The 24,268-nt window shown below is 40.9% G+C and overlaps 1 protein-coding gene across 1 annotated transcript in view; it reads right to left on the minus strand.

The window, feature by feature from the left end:
• Nucleotides 1-22,976, minus strand: part of Cse1l (chromosome segregation 1 like) — a 46,413-nt gene extending 23,437 nt beyond the window's left edge. The window contains exons 1-7 of the mRNA XM_048441112.3: nt 22,845-22,976; nt 14,648-14,742; nt 8,210-8,352; nt 3,452-3,553; nt 3,220-3,365; nt 2,659-2,749; nt 447-554 (exon numbers count right to left, since the gene is read on the minus strand). Of these exons, the coding sequence (XP_048297069.1) occupies nt 447-554; nt 2,659-2,749; nt 3,220-3,365; nt 3,452-3,553; nt 8,210-8,352; nt 14,648-14,732 (675 nt within the window). The 5' untranslated portion in view covers nt 14,733-14,742; nt 22,845-22,976. The remainder of the gene's footprint in view (nt 1-446; nt 555-2,658; nt 2,750-3,219; nt 3,366-3,451; nt 3,554-8,209; nt 8,353-14,647; nt 14,743-22,844) is intronic.
• Between the last annotated feature and the right edge of the window lie 1,292 nt (nt 22,977-24,268).

The following is a 24,268-nucleotide window of genomic DNA, read 5'->3' on the forward strand; positions in this document are numbered from 1 at the left end:
TTGGTTCCCAGAACCCACAAAGGAACTCACAATTGTCTGTAATTCCAGTTCTGATATCAAGCCATTTCTCCAATCCCCAATTTTAAAATGATGTTAAGATTTTTGAGGACTTCCTCTTGTTTAATGACATTAATATATAGTTTCTTAGGATTATCTTTATAGCTTGTTCAAAGTAGTCTTATTTGTAGACTCATTGTAGAGAGAAAAGGTCCTGACAGCAGTTTCACGGAAAAACGAAGCTGTTCCTCACGGCCACCACCCAACTATTAACAAAATAGAGAAAAAAAAGGAAAGAAAGAAAAGAAAAAGGCTTTGGGATGGGGCTACAGAGATGGCTCAGCAGTAAGGAGTACTGGGGTAGACTGTATATTTAAAGTTGAAAGAGAGAGAATGAGAGTGAGAGAGAAAAAAGGAGACCCAAAAGCAAGAAATCAAATGAAACTTACCTGAAAGTTTAAACTATAGAACAATTTTGAGATCAAGATCAAAGAAGAAAAAAGAATCCTCAGGGCAGAGGCGTCATTTGCATGGGTGCTGCACAGTTCAATGGTAGCCTTGGAAGGGAATTTAGGAACACAGTTTTAGTGTATCATAAAATCAGCATGCTGAGCTTAATGAAATACTATGCTGAGACTACACAAATTTCTTCTCCAAATGAGGCCTTTAAATAACATATATTCACTTAAGATATTCTGAAAAACAAGTTAAAAGTATGTATTTTTAATTTGATTGGAAGAGTACTACTGAAGAATCCAAATTGTAACACTCTGAGCATCTTTTCATCAGCTATGGGCACATATATAAACACTAAGCAAAAACAGTTTCCACATGCTCTTATTAAGAAACTTCTATTGTTTGGCATTTAGATCATTTCCAAATGAGCATTATCCTAATGCAGCAATGCATTTATCTACACAATGTTCTGAATGCCTCTACTTCCGAGTCTGAGATTCTACATGAGTAGTTCAAAGCAGCACATAAACAGCACAGGAATGAGTTTGGTAGGCCAAGAGATCTGCATAGAACCTAAACTCCATTACTCATAAGGAATATTACTCTAGTAGTGCATTACAGCTGGGTGTGGTAAGGCAAGTCGAATCCAAGTACAAGCAGAAAGATTCCAAGGATCAAGGAACATTTGGGATATGAGGGTAGAACAACCATGACATGCTTGAAGCCAAGGGTTTGATCTTTGGCACCACACAACCTTGCTACTTGGGAGGTGAAGACAGAATTGTCAGATGTTCAAGGTCATCACTGATTCAAGGAAAAGCCTGAACTATAGGAGATTACCTTAAAAACAACAACAACAACAAAAAACCAAGTCAGGTGTACCTCATACCTTTAATGCTAGCACTAAGAGTACGTGTAGGACACTGAGTTCAAGGCCAACTTGGTCTACAGTAAGTCGATAGGCCTGCTGGGGCTACATAGTGAGATCCTAGGAGGAAAAAATGTGGTGGCACCCAACTTCTAATTCCTGAACTCAAAGGCTGGGAGATCTCTTCTGTTTGAGGCCACAATGGTCTACAGAGTGAGTTTCAGGCTAACCAGAGCTACACAGAGTAGAGGGCTAGAGAGACAATTCAGTGGTTAAAAGTACCACAGTGGATAAGAACCTACAGTTCCAGAGAATATTACCGGCTAACACATAGTGCATATACATGCAGGCAGGCAAAACATTCATATACAAATAGAAAAATAATCTAAAAAAGGAGACATCCTGTCTCAAAGCCACTGAAAGAATGCCTATTGTGTAGAGAATGTGTAAATATCAAACAACAGGATTTTTATATGCTAAAAATTCCTGTACTTTGCACATATATACTAAGTAAGTAAATGTTACTTGCTTTATTCTGGAATATAGAATTTAAAATATTAAGGTTTTCCCAATGAACTGTAACACCCAAGAAAAGTGGCAACATTTCTAACAGAATATGAAGAACAATGTGTTCATTTCATACACTGTAATCTGGATAAAGTTTTTTTCTTTTCCAGATAGTCTCACCATAGAAACCAAACTGATGGGGAGGAGACCTGCTCAGATAGCCCAGATGGCCTAAAATTTCCAATCCTCCTGCGTCTGCTTTCCATGCGCTGTGAATTATACCCAGCCCTTGACTAAGACTTTTTACATTGTCAGTAAATAAAAATCTTTGCCAATCTAAAGTTGGAAAACTGATTACATTGCCTTGGTTTTTGAAAAAAAAATTATTCAAACACTAAAAACCCTTGTATCAGTTCTATATCTGAGTACTGACTATGACACAACTATTCTCTGTGAAGTTAAGAAATGAAAAGCATTTGTCATCAAAAAAGTCAGACTTAAACCGATGATGGGCTTAAGTTTCATATTACTAACAGTATTTGTGCGACCTTGTCTGAAAAAAAGTTAAATTTTCTTTCAATTTTATAGGATTCTTATAAATACTAAGAACATTCTAAAGAAAGTAGCCTGTGTTCTGTAAAATGACGTAATCAATTAAATTCCACATATGTCAAAAATATCAATCTCTCTTTACATATATAAATTCACTTACTTGGGTGAAATGAAAAAAAAAGGCACTATCAACCAAGCTTTAAAAAAAAAAATCTCTAAAATGTATACACATATTTCATCAATTTAAAATACTAGGTAATTTTCAAGACATACCATACCTTAAATAGATTAGTCAAAGGCAAAGCAAAGGCATCCAAAACAAGTTTAATTTCAGTCCATAACTCGTTTGACTTAAACTCATGCCGGTATCTAGAAAAGGAAGAGGAAGTATAGGAGGACAACTTTCTGTTAATTTAGACGACCACAGACAGACTACTAGACACCTTCAACCAGACAGTCTCCTGAATTCAACGTACAAATATCTAATTACCTAATAGAAATTAGGGCTGTGTGAGATAAATGTACTTTTTTTTGTTTGTTTTGGTTTTTCAAGACAGGGTTTCTCTGTAGCTTTCAAGCCTGTCCTGGAACTAGCTCCACAAACCAAGCTGGCCTTGAACTCACAGAGATCCACCTGCCTCTGCCTCCCAAGTGCTGGGATTTTAAAGGCATGCACCACCATTGCCAGTTGAGATGAACATTCTTAAGAAGAAGCAAAAACAATAATGCTCTGCCACTCAAGAATGTTCATACTCAAAGGAGTAAGAAGTTATACCACAGAAAGTCATACTAATGTAACAGAAAAAGCATACTAAAAGAATAAACTTGCATATTAATACCTTTTAAAAAGTGAATGTGCGGTACGAAGGACTCCATTAATAACATGGAAATCTCCACTCTGAAAGCGATTCACCATTTCTGTCAACAAGTCAGGCCATTTCTGAGGGAAATCTTCTCTCCCTATGATGCTAATAGCATCACTCAGCTAGGGAAGGAAAGGTTTAATTAGCAGAGAGCCTCAGAAAGGTGCACCCACCTTCATGGGCCTAGCCTACAAGTAAGAAACATCACCTGCTTCTGAATTTGCTCTGGGCTGCTCAGCATCAGATGTACTATATTGGCTTTAATAGCCACTCGATCAGCCTCACAAATTTTATTTGGTTCATCTTCAACCTAAAAGAGAAACATCAACAAGCAAGTGATACAGGATCCACATTCACATTCATCTGAGTTCACAGGTAAAAGACAACTAATTTTCATCTCAGGTTACCAAGGAAAATGGAGAATGTGGCCATTTCTCAGACTCCTCCTACAGGAATAACAACAGATTTTAATAATCTGGCAAAAGCATGAACTCTTTCCTTAGAGAAATGTGTAATTTGGTGATACCAGAGAAGTCTATATTCAGGGTCTATTTTTCTAAGTATCTCTTTTTCTCTTAAGCTTCATGTTTAAATTCTACATTAATTTTTTTTTTCCTTTTTGGTGTTTTAAAACAGGGTTTCTCTGCGTAACAGCCCTGGCTGCCCTGGAACTTGTTCTGTAGACCAGGCTGGTCTTGAACTCAAAGATCTGTTTGCCTCTGCCTCCCAAGTGCTGGGATTAAAGGTATGTCTTAAAATATCTTAAATTGTTTCAAAAAGAGAGAGAGGGAGGAAGAAAGGAAGGAAGGAAACAAACGTATATTTTTTTCTAAATAGTATCTATCTGGCAAAAAAACTACTGGGATCTCTGATTTCCTGATGACAATTAAAAATTCTGTTTCTTGCCAGGCATGGTGGCGCATGCCTTTAATCCCAGCACTTGGGAGGCGGAGGCAGAGGCAGGCAGAACTCTGTGAGTTCAAGGTCATCCTGGTCTACAATGCAAGTTCCAGGATAGCCAGAGTTACACAGAGAAACCCTGCCTTGAAAATAAAACAAACCAAAAAATATTGGTTCTGAGCTGGAGATTGTTTAACAACTAAAAGCATGTATTACTCTTGCACAGGACACAGGCTTGGTTCCCAACACCCACAGTGGCTTACAACCATCTATAAATCTAGGTCTAGGGATCTGACACCCTCTTCTTGTCCCCTTGGGTATCAAACAGGCAAGAGGTATGCAGACATATATGCAGGCAAAACATCCACATATATTTTTTTTAAAAAGAATTTTACTTCTTAGATGAAACATAGCGATGGACATCTGTAATTCCAGCACCTGAAGGTTAAGTGACAGGTACTACTTCATCTAAGAGTGAGTTTAAAGTCTATACTGTCCCTAAATAAAAAAAAATGAATGGATAGATGGAGATGGTTCAGTGAAATGGTTCTGCTAACAGTGAGTTTTAGGGTTATGTTGTCCCTAAATAAATAAATCAATGTATGGATGAAGATGGTTCAATGGGTAGAAATGTTTGCCAGGCAAATGTGATGACCTGAGTTCAAGAAAATCCCCCAAATCCACATAAAAATCCCGATCTGTAGCATGAACATCTATTATCTTAGTGCTACCCAGAGATGAGAGGCAGAAGCCATAGAACATGCAGAAGAAAACCAACAAAATGAACATAGAAGGTAAGGATCAAACTCAGATGCTATTCTCTGACCTCCAAATGTGTACCGTGGCCCTCCTGCATATGCACTTACACTAAGTGCCCAGGTGTGTTTGCATGTGCATGCCTGAGCCCACAGCATATGAACACGAACACACACGAACACACACACACACACACACAGAGAGAGAGAAAGAAAGAGAGAGAGAGAGAGAGAGAGAGGACTGAGAGCACAAATAATAGGAAGAATGCTTGCACAGCACACACAAAGTCCTAGGTTCAGTTTCAAGTACTAAGTAAATTAGGCATGGTGATGCATACCTGGAATCCTAGCACTTAGGAAGTACAGGCAGATGGGTTAGTAATTTAAGGTTATTCTCAGGGACACAACATATTTTGAGGCCACTCTGGGCTATGTGAGACCTGGTATTAAAAAAAAGAGCTGGGAAGAGATGGTGCAAGTCTTTAATCCCAGCACTTGGGAGTAGAGACAGGCAGCTCAAGGCCAGCCTGGTCTACAGAGATAGTTCCAGGACAGCCAGGGCTACACAGACAAACCTTGTCTCGAGGGGGAAAGATAGATAGATAGAGATAGAGATAGATGGAGGGAGAGGGAGAGAGAGAGAGAGAGAGAGAGAGAGAGAGAGAGAGAGAGAGAGAGAGAGAGAGAGAGGGAACAATCAAAAAATAATTTGAGGTCTAGGATGTGGGTATATTCTGGAAAACATGGCTAGGATGCATAAAACCTTAGGGTTGATCCCTAGTAACACCAAAAAGAAGGGAAGAGGGGAGAAAGGGTGGGAGGGAGGCACGCAGGCAGGTAGCAAGGATGATGTGGGATGCCCTTCTTTATGCTGTGATCATGTTTTATTACCACTGGTTAATAAAGATTTGGCCAATAGCCAGGCAGAATATAGATAGGCGGGAAATCCAAGCAGAGGCAGAGGGAGAAAGAAGGCAGGGTTGGGGACTGGAAAGATGGTTCAGAGGTTAAGAGCACCAACTCTTCTTCCAGAGGTCCTGAGTTCAATTCCCAGCAACCACATGGTGGCTCACAACCATCTATAATGAGATCCAGTGCCCTCTTCTGGGGTGCAGGTACATATGCAGGCAGAACACTGTATACATCATAAACAAATCTTAAAAAAAAAAAAGATTTTGTAGAGATAAGAGCTCTCTAGTGTTTGGCTGCTTTGCTTCTCTGATCTTCATCTTGAACCCCAGTATGTGTCTCCGGGTTTGTATTACTCGTGCTTATGTTATGTTAGGTATGTTTGCAAGGGTAAACAGAGATATATTTTAGATAGATAGCTTACAAACACTTCAGAGATATACAGATAGACATTTAAGATGTTTTGTTTTTTTTAGAAACAGGGTTTACATTTAAGATGTTTTAATAACCTAAGGCTTTTCATAAGAGTGAGACACATCAGCTCCTGGCAGCACTAATTTAACTCAAAAGAGGATGGTGGGCATTGAAGAACCTCTATATGGAGTTTGCTTTGGTTATCCCAAAATTAGTCACTTGGCAAGAAACTTCCCTTGCCTCGACTGCTGACAGTATACTGTCCAAATTGGATGGGCAGGACACACACAAAAAAATGCAACTGCTGAACTCTGTCAAGACAAGTTAAGATAGTCTATCAGACATGCTAAGTCTGAAGATGGATGCTCCAACAGAGGAATCTAGGCAGCCAGCTGCATCTAGTTTTTCTATAGTTTTGGAGGTTGTTTGCTTTGCACTTCCTGTTTAATTGGATAATATATCCTTCTCAGGTCTCTGATGGGGTTGAAGATTGATAGTTATAATTACTTTTCTGTAGCTTTGATAGAAAATAAACCGGGGGGACTGGAGAGACGGCTCAGAGGTTAACAGCACTAACTGCTCTTCCAGAGGTCCTGAGTTCAATTCCCAGAAACCACATGGTACCGTATCACAGCCATCTATAATGAGATCTGGTGTTCTCTTCTGGCATGCAAGCACACATGGAAGAAATGTTGCATACATATTAAATAAATAAATAAATAAATAGGAAATAAATCAGGTACAAAACTTTGGACTCACTAAATAGATAATATCTCTTGGATTCCATCAATAGATAATGTAGTATTTTCTTTAAATTTGCCAAATACTAATGGACTAAACACTGTAAATGTATTTCTTTCTTGATAATTGTTCTTATTGCATATAATTTTACTTTATTAGATTTTAAACCTTTCCTTTTTGATTGATTAGACTAAAAGGGGGAAATGTTGCAGAATATTTGTTTACACTGTGAAGAGGTGTCTTTGCCAAGGTGCCTTCTGGAGTCACCAGCCAGACACAGAAGCAGAATGGGCAGCACAGAGAGATGGGGTAAAGAGCGATGAGATACAATGTAGATTAATATAGATGGATTAATTTAGTTTAAGAACTAGTTAGAAACAAGGTTAAGTTATAGATCGAATTTTCACAATTAGAAGTCTCCATGTTTTTATTAGTGAGCTGGCAGTCCAAAGAAAAATCTGTTTACACTTTAAGGTATTTGTTTTATAAACTTTTTCTCTAACTTTTTTTTGTGTTTGTGTCTTGCCTACATAAGTATACATGCACCATCTGCAGGCAGGAGCCCCTTGAAGAAAAGGGCATCAGGTCCCCTGAAGCTTCAATGTCAGGCAGTTGCAAGCCAGGCAGGTACTGACAATCAAAACTGGATTCTCTGTAAGAGCAGTAAGTATTCTTAAACTGCCAGGCTATCTTTATAGACCTGTTTTATAAATTCTTATGTCACCAACCAAAAAGACTGTAAATAAGAATTTTATCTTTAGACATCACACACTATAAACAGACATTTAAATAGGTAGATAGATAAGTAGTGATACAGTGAGTTCCAGACCAGCCAGGGCTACACAGTAAGATCCTGTTGTGAAATAATAAGTGAATGAATAAGGAAACCTTAATTATTTTAAATTTTATACTTTTTTTGAGATGGGATTTAATTGTGCTACCCGGCTATCAAGACCTCAGTATCCTTCTGTTTCAACCTCAGAAGCTGGGGTTACAGAAACATAACACACACCCATCTTAAACTCCTTTAGTTATCCATTTAAACTGTCTTCCCATCCTAGGTCTGTCTCTTACCTCTCTTAACAACCTGAGTAATAAAGTTTAAAAAAGTTATGTGGAACTTAAGTAACAGGAGTTTTGGAGAAAGAGCCTGTTTATCATGAATCTACATCTGAATATACTAAGAGAATTTATATAAACCATATCAATTATACGAGTATTTAATTTTGTATACCCAAAATACTTACAATTCTCCAGTTTCTTTTAATGTAGTTCTTGAAGGTTACTGAAGCACATACTTTAATGACGTTATCCTGTGATTTTTCCAGTAATGTTAAAAGCAACAGTGGGTAATTCTGATTTCCTTCTACAGATTCAAGAAATTTCTCAGCTGTGAAAGAATTTTCATGTTAAGACTTGTTATAATAAAAACATTTACACTCGTAATGAACTATGTCTTTATTTAAAGTATAAAAATAAGGCGGTAGTGGCGCACGCCTTTAATCCCAGCACTTGGGAGGCAGAGGCAGGTGGATCTCTGTGAGTAGGAGGCCAACCTGGTCTATAAGAGTTAGTTCCAGGACAGGCTCCAAAGCTATAGAAGTCCTGTCTTGAAAAACCAATACTTAAATAAATAAATACATAAAGGGCAAGAGAGACGGCTCAGAGGTTAAGAGCATTGACTGCTCTTCCAGAGGTCCTGAGTTCAAGTCCCAGCAACCACATGCTCACAACCATCTATGAGATCTGGTGCCCTCTTCTGGCCTGCAGGTGTACATGCAGGCAGAAAACTGTATACATAATAAATAAAAAAATAAAGTATAAAATATAAAAATATAAAAAAAAGGAAAGATTAGATGATGAATGATGGTTCAAAATTTAAGCTGAGCTCCTAGGAGAGGGTCTAGGCCAATCCAGGCCAAGAATTGAACTTTAGGCCAACTGGAGCTACACAATGAGATCTGTCTTACAAACAAAACAACCCAGATACATAGATAGAAACCAACCAACAAATCACTGCAAAGATTAAAACATTTTTCCTACAGGGTAACATTTGTGTTAGTCATTAAATAGTTTTACACATAATATTAGATGAAATGTATACCAAAGTCTTTGTTTTCAAATGACCTCAACTCAATTCTCCCACATTTATGGATGGTCTACTCAGATGATTGCCCACCCAGAGTTGCTGCTTTCCAAGTACTAGATGTACTTTCTGTACTAGATGTACTTACTGTAAGTCACACACCCTGCCTCCTTCCACAAAGATTATTAAGATTATTTATATGAACAGGTATTACCAGTGAGCTAAACTGTCACTATCACCCATAAAGTCTGTGACTATTAGCTCATCTAAGATCACAAAACTAAGACAAAAGATTTTTACTTCTTTTAAAAAAGATTTATTTATGCTCCAGATCAACGGTATACCGCTTTGATCTCAGCACTTGGGAGGCAAAGGCAGGTGGATCTCTTTGAGCTTAAGGACAACCTGATCTACACACTGAGATCCTATCTCAAACAAATAAACAAAACCAAAAAACAAACAAGGACTAGGAGAAAAATAAAGATTTTTTTAAAAAATTGAACATGTATGAGCATTTTCCTGCATGTATGCACATGTAATTGCAGTAACCACATTGGCTTCCCCAAACCTTGTTTTGCATCTACCATGTCCTTCATGAAGAATTCAATGCTGAATAAAAAAATGTTTTCAGGAAAAGACATATAATGTTGGTTTTCTTGTTTGGGGTGCTTATGTGATTTTTAAAAATTTGTTTATATTTACCTATTTTTAAACTGTGTCTGTCTGCCCAGTTTATGTGTGATGATATTCTCTTCCACCATGTTAGTTCCAGAGACCAAACTCAAATCAGCCAGCTTGGCAGCAAGCACCTTTACCCACTAAGCCATCTCATCTACTCTCACTTACTCACAGACAGGGTTTCATGTGGCCTCAGCAGCCTCTAATTTGCTATGAAGCTAAGGATGAACCTGAGTATCTGATCATGCTGTGCCCCCTCCCAAAAGCTGGGATTACAGACATGGGCTACCATGCCCAAACTATGCAGTGCTGAGGACTGAATCTCCAGGTTCAAGCATGCTAGACAAGAACTCTACCTACACCCCTAGCCCTCAAGCATTCTTTTCAAAAGTTCAAGTCCATGTTTTTGTGTTTCCTTTAACCCATTGATGGTAAGACAGTTTAGTGTATAAGGCACTTACCATATATCTGTACTAGTCTAACAACCCAGGTTCTATCTTTGGGAACCAGGTAAAGACAGGAAGAAAGAACCAACTCTACAAAGTTGTTCTCTGCTCATTTCATAGAAATGTACAGTTGATTTCAGCTGATAAAACAGGTCAACCCACCAGAATGAATGCCTTCTGATGAAGGCAAGCCCAGATGAAGGGCTACAGCCTTTGAATAAAAGCTGTTCTTAAAAGCAAATTTCTTGTGAAGCCATAAATAAACACTCTTTCTCCAAGTGGGACTCATCCCAAAAGATTCAGCAGTGTATAAATTATTATTTTCATTTTTTTTGAGACAGGGTTTCTCTGTGTAGTCCGGGCTGGCCTCGAACTCAGATCTGCCTGCCTCTTTAATTCCAAATGCTGGGATTAAAAGTGTGTGCCATCACCACCTGGCTTGGAATATAAACTATGGGGCACAATTTTTTTCCATGTACTGGTATACTGGGTGACTTCTCCCCTACTCTGTGGGACCTCCAGTGAGAAATTTAGTCATGCAGTCAAAATTCTTGGTTTCCACAGTCTAATCTCCACTCCACTCCCTGAGATAAATTTAGAAGCCAGATCCCTGCAATTATTTTGGCAGGACATTTGATCGGGAAAAGTGTTTTTCAAATAGATCACATTTGGGACCTTCAAAGGTAGGGGTTGGCTTGTCCAAGCTTGTTTGATTCCTAGTTCTTCCTGATAAGGAGACTGGGCGTTCCAAACTCACCTGCAGCTAAAGTACTAATCTTAGCTGGACTCTTGCTCTAACCCTAAAAAAAGCTATTAACTCCCTACACTTACCTTCACCTCGACTTATTCATACAGGACTTTAACATAGGAAATTGACTGTACCCTAACCCTGAGAGATAACAGGAAAAGGCCATCATTTTTCTAGCAAGTTCTGAAGAAAAGTAATCCCTTTCACTCAGGCGGCATGAGGACAAGCATGGCAGTGGAAAATTGTCAGGCCCTGAATTTTGTACTATATAACCATAATTTCCCCACGTTCTAACCCTTTAGGGTGATGGATGTAATTGCTAGATCTGAGAAGTCCCTTTTAGTTAGCTGCACTGACAAAAATGCTAATGCAGACCAGACTCCCCATATCTTCTTCTGTTGTTACCCCAATCACCAAAGCAACCCTGGTGTCAGCATCAACCCTGATCACAGGCACCTCAGCCTGGTGGGTAGACAGTGAGACTGCCAATCACTGTATCCTTCATCCCTTTTCTTTTACATTTATCTATCACAAAGCTCTAGTTTAATTATTTACTCCTACAAATGTAGTATCATGCATGAATTCCCCTAGTCCCTTCCTAGGATTTAAAGCCTCCTAAATCAGTTCTTTTGCCTCTTAATGCTGCCTGGGAGTCTTTCTAACTATGCCTCCCTGGGGCCATAAAGCAAGCTCACAAGTGTTATTTTGGGTAGTTCTCATCTGTTTTGATGGCCCTTAAAAATTCAAGCCTTGTAACTTTGCTCTTACCAGAGAATAGCCATTTTGTGTGTGGGTGTATATATAAACTGGAAGCTCTGCAGCACAACAGAATAAAGAAATTGGCATGAAGAAGTACAGAGTGAGATTCAATTTTCGCCCTCTGATCCCAAGCCTTCCACTGGCTGTAGATTTCTTTTCTGAACCTTGAAAAGTGCCTTGGGACTGGACCTCAAAGGCTCTTGTTAATCCTCTGCCACAAATACACTGTGACATATTATCTTATCTGTCCACCTACTCTAAATTAATTAATTAAAACTTTTCCATGTTGACATGGAAATCAAGAAACTTCAAAAGTCTTCCAATTCCAGGTTGGGGAGATGGTTCCATCAGTACAGCAGTAAGCACGATGATGACCAGAGTTTCTCCTATAACCCTACTGTCTGAAAGGCAGAGACATAAGGATCTGTAGTGCTCACTGGGTAGCAAGTCTAGCCAATGGGTAAGTTAGGTTCAGTAAGAGATTCTGTCTCAAAAAAAAAGGGGGGGGGGAGGTGGGTGGTGCACACCTTTAATCCCAGTACTTGGGAGGCCAGTCTGGTCTACCACAGAGTGAATTCCAGGACAGTTAGACGTACAGAGAAACCCTATCTCAAAAAGCAACAAAAAACAAAACAAAACAAAACAAAAGGTGTGACAGAGGTAGAAACTTGATGCTGACCTCTGGCCTCCGTAGACAACAGCGTCTTCCAATATCTATATACATCCATACAGCTGTTGCCTCCCAATCAGAGCTGGGATCCAGCACACAACTGTCTTTATCACATCATAAAGATATAGACAGTCTAGCAAGCGTGGGGCCTTGGAGTCCATTCTCAGCACTGAGACAAGGGGGTGGTAGGTCCAGTCAGATAAACACAGACTTTTATCAATCTTTTAAAAATGTTCTTCCTAGAAACAGCAGCTTATTTCTACACTCTGTACTGGAGTCATAAAGCTTTAGCATCCTAACATTTTACGAACATGTTAAAAATTTTTTTAGTGAGTGTTGACATAGGCTTTCTGGGAAATTCTAAGAGGATTAAAGTAATTAATTTTCTTTTATTCAGGAGCACATCAGGACATCAGTGTGACTTCTCAGAAAAACAACTGGCCATGGAGGTGGCTCAGTTAGGTAAGGGCTTGTCACTCAAGCATATGGACCCGAGTTCCACTCCCAGGACCCACATAAAGAACTGGGTACAAGCAAAGAGAACATGGCTGTAATCCCAGGGCTATTCAAATAAGAACAGGTGGATCCTTGGGCTTGCTGGCCTGGATGGCCAAATCATTGAGCTCCTGGTTCAGAGACCCTATCTAAAAAAATATCATGGAAAGGAGTCAGAACTGGCAGAGCAATTAAGAAGAGCCCTTGCTTCTCTTCCAGAGGACCCAAGTTCAATTCCTAGTACCCATGTGGCATCATGCAACCATCTGTAACTCCAGCTCCAAGAGCTAAAATTCCCTCTTCCAGTCTCCTTGGGCACGAGGCACACACAAAGTGTATATACACAAACTCAGTGCATATACACAAACACAGGCAAAACAGGCATACACATAAATCATTTTAAAAAAGAGGAAGATAGCCAACATTTACTTCTGGTTTATGCATGTACAAGCATGCATACGTATATACACACAGATATCACAAAGGATGGGGTGATAAAGAGAAGAGTGGTCAGATACAGGGGGTATATGCTCAAAGTACATTATGTACTGGCTTGAAATGGCTTTGATAATCCTGTATAACTAGAAAAAGACATCATGCGGACTTCTCTAGAATAGATTCCTCTGACGATAAACCCTCTCCACAAGCATGACATTATTATGTTCTGAACAAGGTTAGGGAATTTCTGGTTCACACAGTGGTATCAAAGATTACCAACTGTTGTTCATAAGACCTTTCTGACCCACTACATTTCCAAAGTCTTTTGAAGTTGGCTTTCATCATTCAAAAATAAGGGTAATTCATATTGGTATCCTTATTTTTCAGGCAAAGTTGCAAATGTGACCATATAAAACTGATTTGCTTCATCCTTAGGGTTAACATATCCCAAACAAATCAGGCGGTGGTGACATACTCCTTTAATACCAGCGCTTGGGAAGCATAGACAGGTGGACTTCTAAATTTGAGGCCATTCTGGTTTACAGAATGAGTTCCAGGGCAGCCAGGGTTACACAGAGAAACCCTATCTCAAAAAACAAAAACAAAAACAAAAAAAATATTCCAAACAATTACCTTCCCTTAACAAGGACACATATTTACATTCCAACCTGGCTAGAATCCCTTCATTTACTTTTGTATCTGACTCTTATGAGCATCTGAGGTTGAAACTCCAAGTTTATGCAAGTTACTATAGGTCTTTGACAACACTAATTAAATCAAAGTACCAGAGAAGAAAAGGATCTTAGTACTTGATTTCATTCATGTAATCACCTTTTGGGAATTACCCCTATCTTGATGCCTTTATTGTTATGCTCCTAAACCTGGCAGATTTAAATGAGATTTTCAGAAAGTTCATGAGACAAAATTTTCTAAACACACTAGTATTTTTTTATACCAGAAGATGTCAAATAAAAGCTACTTTACAACAAATATTCCACCATGTGTTACAGCTACTGTAAACAGTCAACCATGTAACATGAGACAGCCCTGAGAAAATAAGCAAACACACACACACACACCTTTATTTATTTACTGATTGATTGATTGATTTTTCGAGACAGGGTTTCTCTGAAGCTTTGGAGCTGTCCTGGAACTAGCTCTTGTAGACCAGGCTGGCCTCCAACACACAGAGATCCGCCCGCCTCTGCCTCCCAAGTGCTGGGATTAAAGGTGTACACCATCACCGACCAGTCTCTTTATTATTCTTTTTTTTAATTTAGCACCAGGTAGACTGCACAAAAGCACAAAAGGTTTGTGTCACGTGTCTCAAAGAATGAATCAACTAAAGAACAAAGACATCTTTACCTGGACGTCTAATAGCAGGATCAGGATCCAAGGTTTTCTTCAAATACTCTGTTAGTGTCTGCAAATTTGCATCACTGAGCTCCATTGCTCTGTATCTAAAATTTAAAAACAGTCCGATAAGTGATCAATTGAGGAGAAAGTAAACAACATAAACGAATCTTTTTGTTACTGTTTTCTTCTATTTTGCTTTAGGCGGGTGAGTCTAGACCACTGTTAGCAGGTCAGCCCAAAACTCATTAGACCAGGTGGCCTTGAACTTGTACCATAATTTTGCTTCTGTAACTTTATAAAGTACATGAATTAGCACACTCATCTATGAATACTTTTATATTACAACCCTTTTCTAAAATTATACAGTTGGAGTGGGTTTTTTTTTTTTAAATTGAAGTGGTAGGGGCAGGATCTTTTTGAGACACGGTTTCTTATAGACCAGTCTAACTCTGAACTAGGTATTTAGCTCATGATGACCCAAACCTTTATAAAAAAAAAATGTTAAAATTTTGTTTATCTGGGTTTTTGCTTGTATGTACATATGTGTCTGCATGACACACATGATGAAAAGAGAGAACTCCTGCAAGTTGTCTTCTGACCTCTACATGACACAGCACACTTGCTTCCTATTCATGCCATTGCGCACAAAGTAAAATGTAAACCAGGCAGTGGTGGCAACCACCTTCAATTCTAGCACTTGGGAAGCAGAGGCAGGTGGATTTCAGTGATTTCAGAAAACCTCTCTTTGCCTCCCCAGTGCTGGCAATTAAAGGCCTGTTACCACACCTTTTTCTTAAAGCTTAAACCAAAACTAATCTTCTTACCTGGAACAATAATAATCAAAAAGAGACCCTACATATATACACACACACACACACACACACACACACACACGCACCCCAATAATATGCTGTAAAATTTAAAAATAGGGGCTGGGCAGATAGTTCAGCAGTGCGTGTACACTACTAATCCCGAAGATCTATTTTAGTACCCAGTACCCACACATCAGGCAGCTCAAACGTCTATAATTCCAGCTCCAACAGATCTGATACCTTCTTCTGGCACATACAGTCACATGAGCTTATACATAACTATTTTATTAATTAAACATAAAATGAGGGGCTAGAGAGATGACTTAGAGATTAAGGACTGTTATTCCTTAGGTCCTGAGTTCAATTCCCAACAACCACATGGTGGCTTACAACCATCTGTGATGAGATCTGGTACCCTCTTCTGGTATGCAGACATACATGCATGCAGAACACCGCATACATACATACATAAATAAATAATAAAAAAACATAAAATGAACTACAAAAAACAAATGTACAGGCCAGCAAGAAGATTTGGGGGATCCCTGGAACTCATGTAAGGGGAAAAAACAAAACAAAACAAAAATACACACGCACAAAAAATTATCCTTTGATACCTATATATGACATTGATACCTATATATGACATAGAATGTGATTCCCAAATATTTATATAAAAAGATCAGTGAAATAGCTCTGTAAGTTAAGGCACTTTCTACTAAGTCTGATCAGAAGCAACACAGTACAAGAAGAGAATCAACTCCCTCAACTTGTCAATTTCCACACATATGCCATGGCATGTGCATGGATATGCACACAAACAGAAAAAAAAAGTATTTTTGTTTTTTATGTTTTTGTATTTTGAGACAGGGTTTCTCTGTGTACCCCTGGCTGTCCTGGAACTCACTTTGTAGACCAGGATGGCCTCAAACTCAGAGATCCATCTGCTTCTGCCTCCAGAATACTGGGATTAAAGGTGTGTGCCACCACCACTGGATTGAGAAAAAAGTTTAATTCTTGTAATTCTCCTGTGCTAGAAATGAACAAATGCTAAACACACATACATCCCACTGAACTACATCCCCAGTCCTCACATTACAAAGCTAAATAAATGGCTAACATAGATATAGCTGATAAAGAAAAACACAGCCCAGGAAACTGCAGAGCATGTGACCATGGTCAATAATAGCGATTTTAGGCACAGAGAATAGGTTTTAAGCGTTCTAACACATAAAACAGGAGGCTAAATAGAAGAATGAGCACTTGAGACTCTGGGTTCACTTAGCTTACAAAAGAGCTGTTAAGGCTGCAGGTGATTTCTAAAACCAGACTAGTGATGGATGCAGAGTAGTTAACTATTAAATTCAGCGGAACAGTGCATTTAAAATAGATAAATTCTATGGTATATACAACATACATCAACAAACCTTTTTAAAACCCACTTTTGGGGGCAGCAAGATGGTTCAGTAGGTAAAAAGCACTTGCTGCTCAAATCTGAATTCCATCCAAACCCCACATAAGGGTGGAAAAACTACACCCAATTGTCCTCTGACATGCATGCCATGACATAGGGTCTATCCCACTCCACCCCACCCATCATACACACAAAAGTAAAAAGTGAAATAAAAAACCATACTTCTGCTTAGATTTGATTATGTTTTTGGTAGCTTGCAGACCCCAACACATGCTAGCAAACTGAGAAATGTAGCCTTTCCTAGGAAATCGTACACCAAATTATCCTTAGGCTGTAGAGGAGAAAATTGGTAGCAGTGGCCTTTAGTCTCAGCACTCAGGCAGCAGAGGTAGGCAGATCTCTGTGAGTTTGAGGCCAGCCTGGTCTACAAAGCGAGTTCCAAGACAGAGAAACTCTGTCTCGAAAAACAACAACAAATATAAATTCAATAAAGCTAAGTAGAAAAATGTCAAGCATACTATGATTCAAATTACATTAACTATACATAATTAATTTTACGTAAGGAGAAGGGAACTGAAGACATGGCTCAACACTGGTCACTCTTTCTGGACCTGCTTTTAATTCCCAGGACCCATGACAGTTCACTATCATAATTCCAGTGTTAGTGGAAACGACACCCTCTTCTTGCCTCCTCAGACCTATACACACAATGAACAGACATACATGCAGGCAAATATCCATATACATAAAAAATAAATCTTTGAAAAAAAAAGGGAAAGAGTGGTATGATCTTCTTATATGGTGGATACAGGGATTTTCATTGTCTTCCTATTTCCTTCATCTTCCTAGTGGACTATAATTATTTTATACATTACATTCACAATCACAAAGTTTTAAACAGTTTTACTTTTATTATTTATTTGTTTATTTATTGAGAAAGGGTGTCGTTTAGCCCAGTCTGGCCTCAAGCTTCCAATATAGCCTTGGATGATCTTGAACTTCCCAAGAGCTTGGATCACAGGTGTGTGCCACCATGCCTGGTTTGTGCAGTGTAGGAGATGGAACTCGACTCCATACATGCTAGACAAGCTTTCTACCAACTAAGGTATATCTCTGGCTCTATAGTTCCAGCCCTATTGAGACCTGGTCTCAATAAATAATCATAGTTGACCTTGAACTTGTTTCCCCCTCAGCTACCAGAGCACCCAGAAGATACAATTTAAGAACCAAACCTGTAATCCCTTCTGCAGACTCAAAATCCCTCAATCAGTAAACTGAAAGGATTTCAGTTTCTTACAGACATATTGTAATCTCTCTCTAGAGTTCCAACCCCCCCCAATCAATTAATGGAAAGGGTTTTGGTTTTGTTTCTTACAAGTATGTGTCAAACTCATCTGGCAACAAAATCTGACCTTATAGACCAACAAGATGGCTCAAAGGGTAAAGGCGCCTGTCAACAGGCCTGATGATCTGAGTTTTACTCTTAAACACCCATAAGGTGGGAGGAAAGAGACTGACTCAAGAGTTGTCCTGACTTCCACACATGCACCATGCTACCACAAATACATATGCACACCCACTATCTATCTCTAAAAACAATTAAAAAAAATCTTGGCCTAGACTGCCTAAGACTACAAATATAATTAATAATCTAGTACACCAATTTGTTTCACTAAAGAAATTATGTGTTGGTGGGTGGTAGTGGTGCATACCTTTAATCCACGTACTTTGGAGGCAGAGGCAGAACTGTGAGTTCAAGGCCAGCCTGGTCCATAAAGCCAGTTCCAGGATAGCCAGGGCTACACAAGGAACCCCTCATATCACCATTCCACCCCACCCTGACTAAAAGGAAAGAAATAACATGTCTGACGAGATAGTGAGCGGGTAAAATGTTGGCATGTAGTGAAAGGAGAGAACAGATTCCCCTTGACAACTTCTACACACACACTGTGACATACCTCCCAATGAATAAATAGTGAGAAAAAGACCATGCCTGTTTGTAAGTGCTACCCTAAACCCCACAAGGTATGTGGTGTAAAAAGTATATTCACATACAAAAAAAACCCCCACACACCTAAATTCCGAGAAACGTCCTCTGGAGTAAAAATGTCAAAGGGATCTACAGACAGCCCTTAACAGCTAGGAAATTTACTGGAATATGAAGTCACCCAAGATTTACTAGGATTGAGTCCTGATTGAATATGAAGAATTGGAATCATCTCCCAAAGGAAAATACTATGAGTTTAGTACTAGTGCTAGGAAGAGGCAAATATTAAGTAGGAGATTAACACGAGAACTACTGGTCCCTAGAAGTCAGCTGTTTCAGAACTTAAAATGTATTAACGGGAGCCACTGAAGAGTTTTTTGATTTTTTTAAAATTTACTTATTTTATGTGCATTGGTGTTTTGACTTCGTGTATATCTGTGTGAGGGTGTCCAATCCTCTGGAACTGAAGTTACAGTTGTGAGCAGCCATGCAGGTGCTGGGTCCTCTGGAAGAGTAGTCATCGCTCATAACTACTGAGCCATTTCTCCAGTCCCTTTCCATTGCTTTTTTTTAAGATGAGGTCTCACTGTGTAGCTCTGGGCGTTCTGGAACTTACTAAGTAGACCACCCTGGCCTTAAACCCACAGAGATCCACCCACCTGTGCCTGGTCAGTGCTAGGACTAAAGATATATGTCACTATGCCCAGCTCACTACAGAATTTTTAAAGTGGGTGAAATCTAACTAAAGCAGAGAATTTGGAACTTTGAGCTGGTAATAGTTTGCAAAACAGAGGTGTAAAGGCCGTTCAGACGGTATTTTTAAAACGGGAGAGGGTAATTTCTATGAACTAATCATACAGTGCTAGGTGATTTATTTGCTTTACCATTTATTTATTTGTCTTTTGAGACAAGGTTTCTCTGTGTAGCCTTGACTGTCTTAAACTTGCTCTGTACACCAGATTAGCCTTGAACTCACAGAGATCTGCCTGCCTCTGCCTCTCAAGTGCTGGGATTCTGGGATTAAAGGTAGGTGTGCACTACAATCGCCTGGTACCATTTTCGAACAATAAGGAAGGAAACTCAGGGGCTAATTTACATGCCCACATTAACACCAGTCATTACCCAATGACTCTTGCTTAGTCAAAGAACACAGTGCTTTAAGAGGAGAACCTTGACTTGTTCCCAGTGCCCACAGTGCAACTCACAACTGTCTGCAACTCCAGTTCCAGGGAATTTGATGCCCTTTTGTGGTATCCTCAGGTATAAGGCACACACACCCATGGTGCATGAAGACAAATACTCATACACACAAAAAATAAACACACCCTTTAAAAAAATCTTGAATGAGGAGCTGAAAGTCTAGCCTCTTCTTACAGGTCCTCAGTAATAAATGAAGGTTTTGGGAATCTCACAGACACCCATAATAAAATGACCCAAGATACTTGTCTTTTCCTCAGGTATGTCTACTGCACTAAGAGAAGCATTTCTGGGGAGAGGGAAAGAAACCCAACACGGAAACCCATAATACACATTTAAGAGTATACCTCCCCTTGCCTTAAAATTTTTACAAATTGGGGCTGGAGATTTGGCTCAGAGGTTAAGAGCATTGCCTGCTCTTCCAAAGGTCCTGAGTTCAATTCCCAGCAACCACATGGTGGCTCACAACCATCTGTAATGAGGTCTGATGCCCTCTTCTGGCCTTCAGGCATACATGCAGACAGAATATTGTATACATAATAAATAAATATTTTTAAAATTTTTTTTACAAATTTATGTGTATGCATATATTTCTCTCTGCATGTTTCTGATTTTATGTATGTACAATGGAGCGCAGATGCCCAAGGAAACCAGAGGCCATCAGATTCCCTGGAGCTAGAAGTAGAGGCAATAGTAAGCCACCTGAGAGTTATTGGAAACCTACCTTGCTTGGGTCCTCTGCAAGGACAATACATGCTTTGACTGCTAAGTCATCTCTCCTGTCCCCCAAAATTTCACCATATGCATTTATTGTGTGCCACATCATATGTGTAGAAATTGGACGACAATGTGCGGAAGTCAGTTCTCTCCTTCCACCATGTGTATCCCAGGGAACAAACCCAGGTTGTCTAGCTAGGTAAGGGTTACTTACCCTCAATCCATCTTGCCTACCCTATCCGTAGCTTTTTTTTTTTTTAAAGAACAGTTATTAAGTACACTTCAAGAGAACAACAGTAGGTTGGACAGTAACTTGAGTACCTACTGCCTTTCTCTGCTTCTACTCACAGTAATCCACCACTCTATCAAATAAATCCGCACTCTTTACACTACCAACAAAGTCCTATGAGATCTCTCTTCTTTAAACAACTTACTAGATTTTCCTATAATAGCCCAACATTCCCTTAGTTTCTGTCCTTGAAAATTTGCATGCTATTCCCTCTGCCTGAAATACTGCTCCCTCACTCTTCCCTAGATAGTCTCTGTTCAAACGCCACCTGTTCAGAGACTTCTGTCACTTGTCACTATCTGAAATAATCTAATTTGTGTTCTTTCCCCACAACTAGAATACGAGGTCCCCAAAGAGAGAAACCGTGTCCATTTTTGCCCCTTCACTGTATCCCTAGGGATTAAGTAGAATGAAGCTATTAAACAAATAAACAATATATCAATTTCACAATTAGAGTACTGTTCGCTCACACACCCAGTCCCGGGTGGACAATGGTTCTCTCAAATCCCAACTAGAAATCTAAGAATCCCAGAGAAGGGAAAAATTCCTATGTGCACATGGAAAGGTGAAAAAGGGTTGAGTGTGGTAGCCTACACTTGGAGAAAGATGAATCTGGGGCCAGTTTGGGCTATGTAAGACCCTTTATCTAAAACTTAAAAGAAAGCCTTCCATGTCTTCATGAAATAACAACAGGGCATCCATCATGTGGCACGCGTACGTGGGACACAGCAACAAACAAGAAAGGTTATTCTCGAAGGGTTTACATCAGAGCAGATGAGAAAGACGAGGAACAAGCAGTAAGAACTATCTATAAGGTCAGTGCTGCGGAGCAAAGTCATTTGGGTGATGAGAGCCGAGAAGTGAGAACGGATGCCTAGGAGGGAACCTGAAAGCCACGGAGGCAGCCTCCAGGCTCGCCAAGACCTAAAATCACGGAAGGCGGGGACGTCCGTAGCAGGACGGGGCCGAGAATCTTCAGAGCAGGCCAGCATGGCTACAACGCCGCTGGAGAGGCAGATGGGAGGTGGACGGCAGCTCATGTGAGCCCTCTGGGAAGCACAGCCAGCCATCGGGGGAACCGCGAAGCCCCATCACCCAGGGTGCAAGTGTTTGAGGTGCGGGTAAAAAAACGCCATCTCGGTGGAGGAGATCGCTCAGACTCTGCGAGAACACGGGACCCACCCCCAGCATCATATCATCAAAACACGAACATTATAGTAGAGCGGTAATGACTGGCAGTGAATTACACGGCTAGGGAGAGACTAAGTGTGCAAGAGGCCAGATTTTTCAACTCGAAAGCCAGAGCGCCCCAGGAAGGAGGAACCCCATATGACTGTACTAGGAGCACGAACGACTCAGCCAGGCAAGACTCCGAGGCCCAGGTCCACTGTGGTGGAGACCGAGGGCCCGCTCAGCCTCCTTCCAACCCAGGGATCGGACCCGCTCAGCCAAATCAGGCCTCGGCGCCCAACACCGTTCGCGCTGTGGGCCCCGGCGCGCCGAGAACGGACGCGCGGGTGCGACCAATCAGCGGACGCCTGAGGAGCGAAGGGCGGCGGCGCGGCCAACCAACGCGGCGCTGGAGGGGAAGGGGCGGGAGCTGCGGAAGCTCGCGTGAGGCCGAGCCTCAGGCTGCCCTCGCTTCCCGGAGCGGTCAGGCCCGGCCCTGAGGCGGCGTGCCGGGAGGCGCCGGCGCGCGGCCTCCAGGAGAGGCCCGGACCCACTTCCCAGAGCTCGTCCCCCGCCCTCAGCAGCGCCCCCGCGGCCACCCTGCTCACTCCGTGCCTCACCTCGTGCGGACACCGAGACCGAGACGGGAATCCCAAGCAAGAGCTGCACCCGACACTACCCACTCCTTGCCGCTGCTCCGCCTCACATTCAAACCCCGGCAAAATGGCGCGGCGGCAAAGGTGGCGGCCACAGCGCATGTGCGAGTGAGGCCGAGACACGGGGCGGGGCCAGGGATGCTTTGGGCCCACCCCGACTGGAAGGGCCAATCGTAACGCAGCTCTGGCCTGCAGTGACGTCGCAAGACACCGTGTCCTTTGACGCAGGCTGCTGGTTTGGATTTCTGAGCTCAGACCAAGGCGTGTTCTACAAGTGGCTCATAGTGGCTTTTAACTGTTGGATGGACTGTGCTCGTTCCCGTCAGAGAAGGGAGAGACCGTCCATCCTAAGACAAGCAGAAAAACCGAATGAGTAAGAATTTCAAGCTAAGGGATAGCTGCGCACTTAAGACAAAAAACCAGTCTGGGCTGCCTGACTGTAATCCTGTGTGAGGGAAGGCAGATACAGGAAGATCCCTGGGGCTAGTTGGCCAGCCAGCCTAGCTAATCGGTGAGCTCCTGTTTCCATAAGAGATCCTGACTCAAAAACTAAAGTAGGGAGGAACTGAGGCAGACACACCCACGCGCGCGCACACACACATATAACACACGATTTTAGACAGAAGCTGGAAATGATAGCACGTGCTTGTTATTATTTGGCACGTAAGAGGCAGAGGCAGGAGAATCACCATATATTTGAGCCCACCGTGGTCTAATAGTGAATTTGAGGCCAGTTAGAGCTAGGGATGAGATTCTTTCTCAAAATATTTTTTTTCAGGTGATGGCAGCTTGAAGATAACTGGGGTGAGCAGAGGAGGCCCCTGAACAAGAGAAAACATTACCTTTTTAAAAGTCAAGAGACAGCGGAGTGATGTCGGCCTGACAAGCAGTGGGCAGAATAGCTAGACTTCGGACTATTGAAATGTAATAAGAAAAGACTAGGGCCAAATATGGAGTGGGGGACACGGACTCAGCAGCCAACTCGGCTTCCTTTCTCTGTTCCTCCCAGCTCCAAGCTTACCCCACTTCACAGCATTGATATTGCTGCTACCACCTTGCCTGGATGCTCTTCTAGATCCAACAAAGCCTGGCAGCCTTTGCATTTGGTTGCAGAACAATGACAGCTCCCCACAGATGCTTTACCACTCTGAAACTGCCCACTCCACCTTAACTTGAACACAACAGCACATCATTTAGGCCTTACAAGACAGGCTGCTCAACCTTAAATGAATTTCAGGAAGCACTTATTTTTGTAATGGATATTAACTGAGACTACTTACCCTAAGAAAGCATTATTTATGTAAGGTTTCCATTAAACTGGGCATTTTTTGGTTTGGGTTTTGGTTTTTCTAGACAGGCTTTCTCTGTAGAATGCTGGCTGTCCTGGA

The sequence above is a fragment of the Myodes glareolus genome, chromosome 10 (genome assembly GCF_982192425.1).
Source record: "Myodes glareolus chromosome 10, mMyoGla1.1, whole genome shotgun sequence".
Lineage (NCBI taxonomy): Eukaryota > Metazoa > Chordata > Mammalia > Rodentia > Cricetidae > Myodes > Myodes glareolus.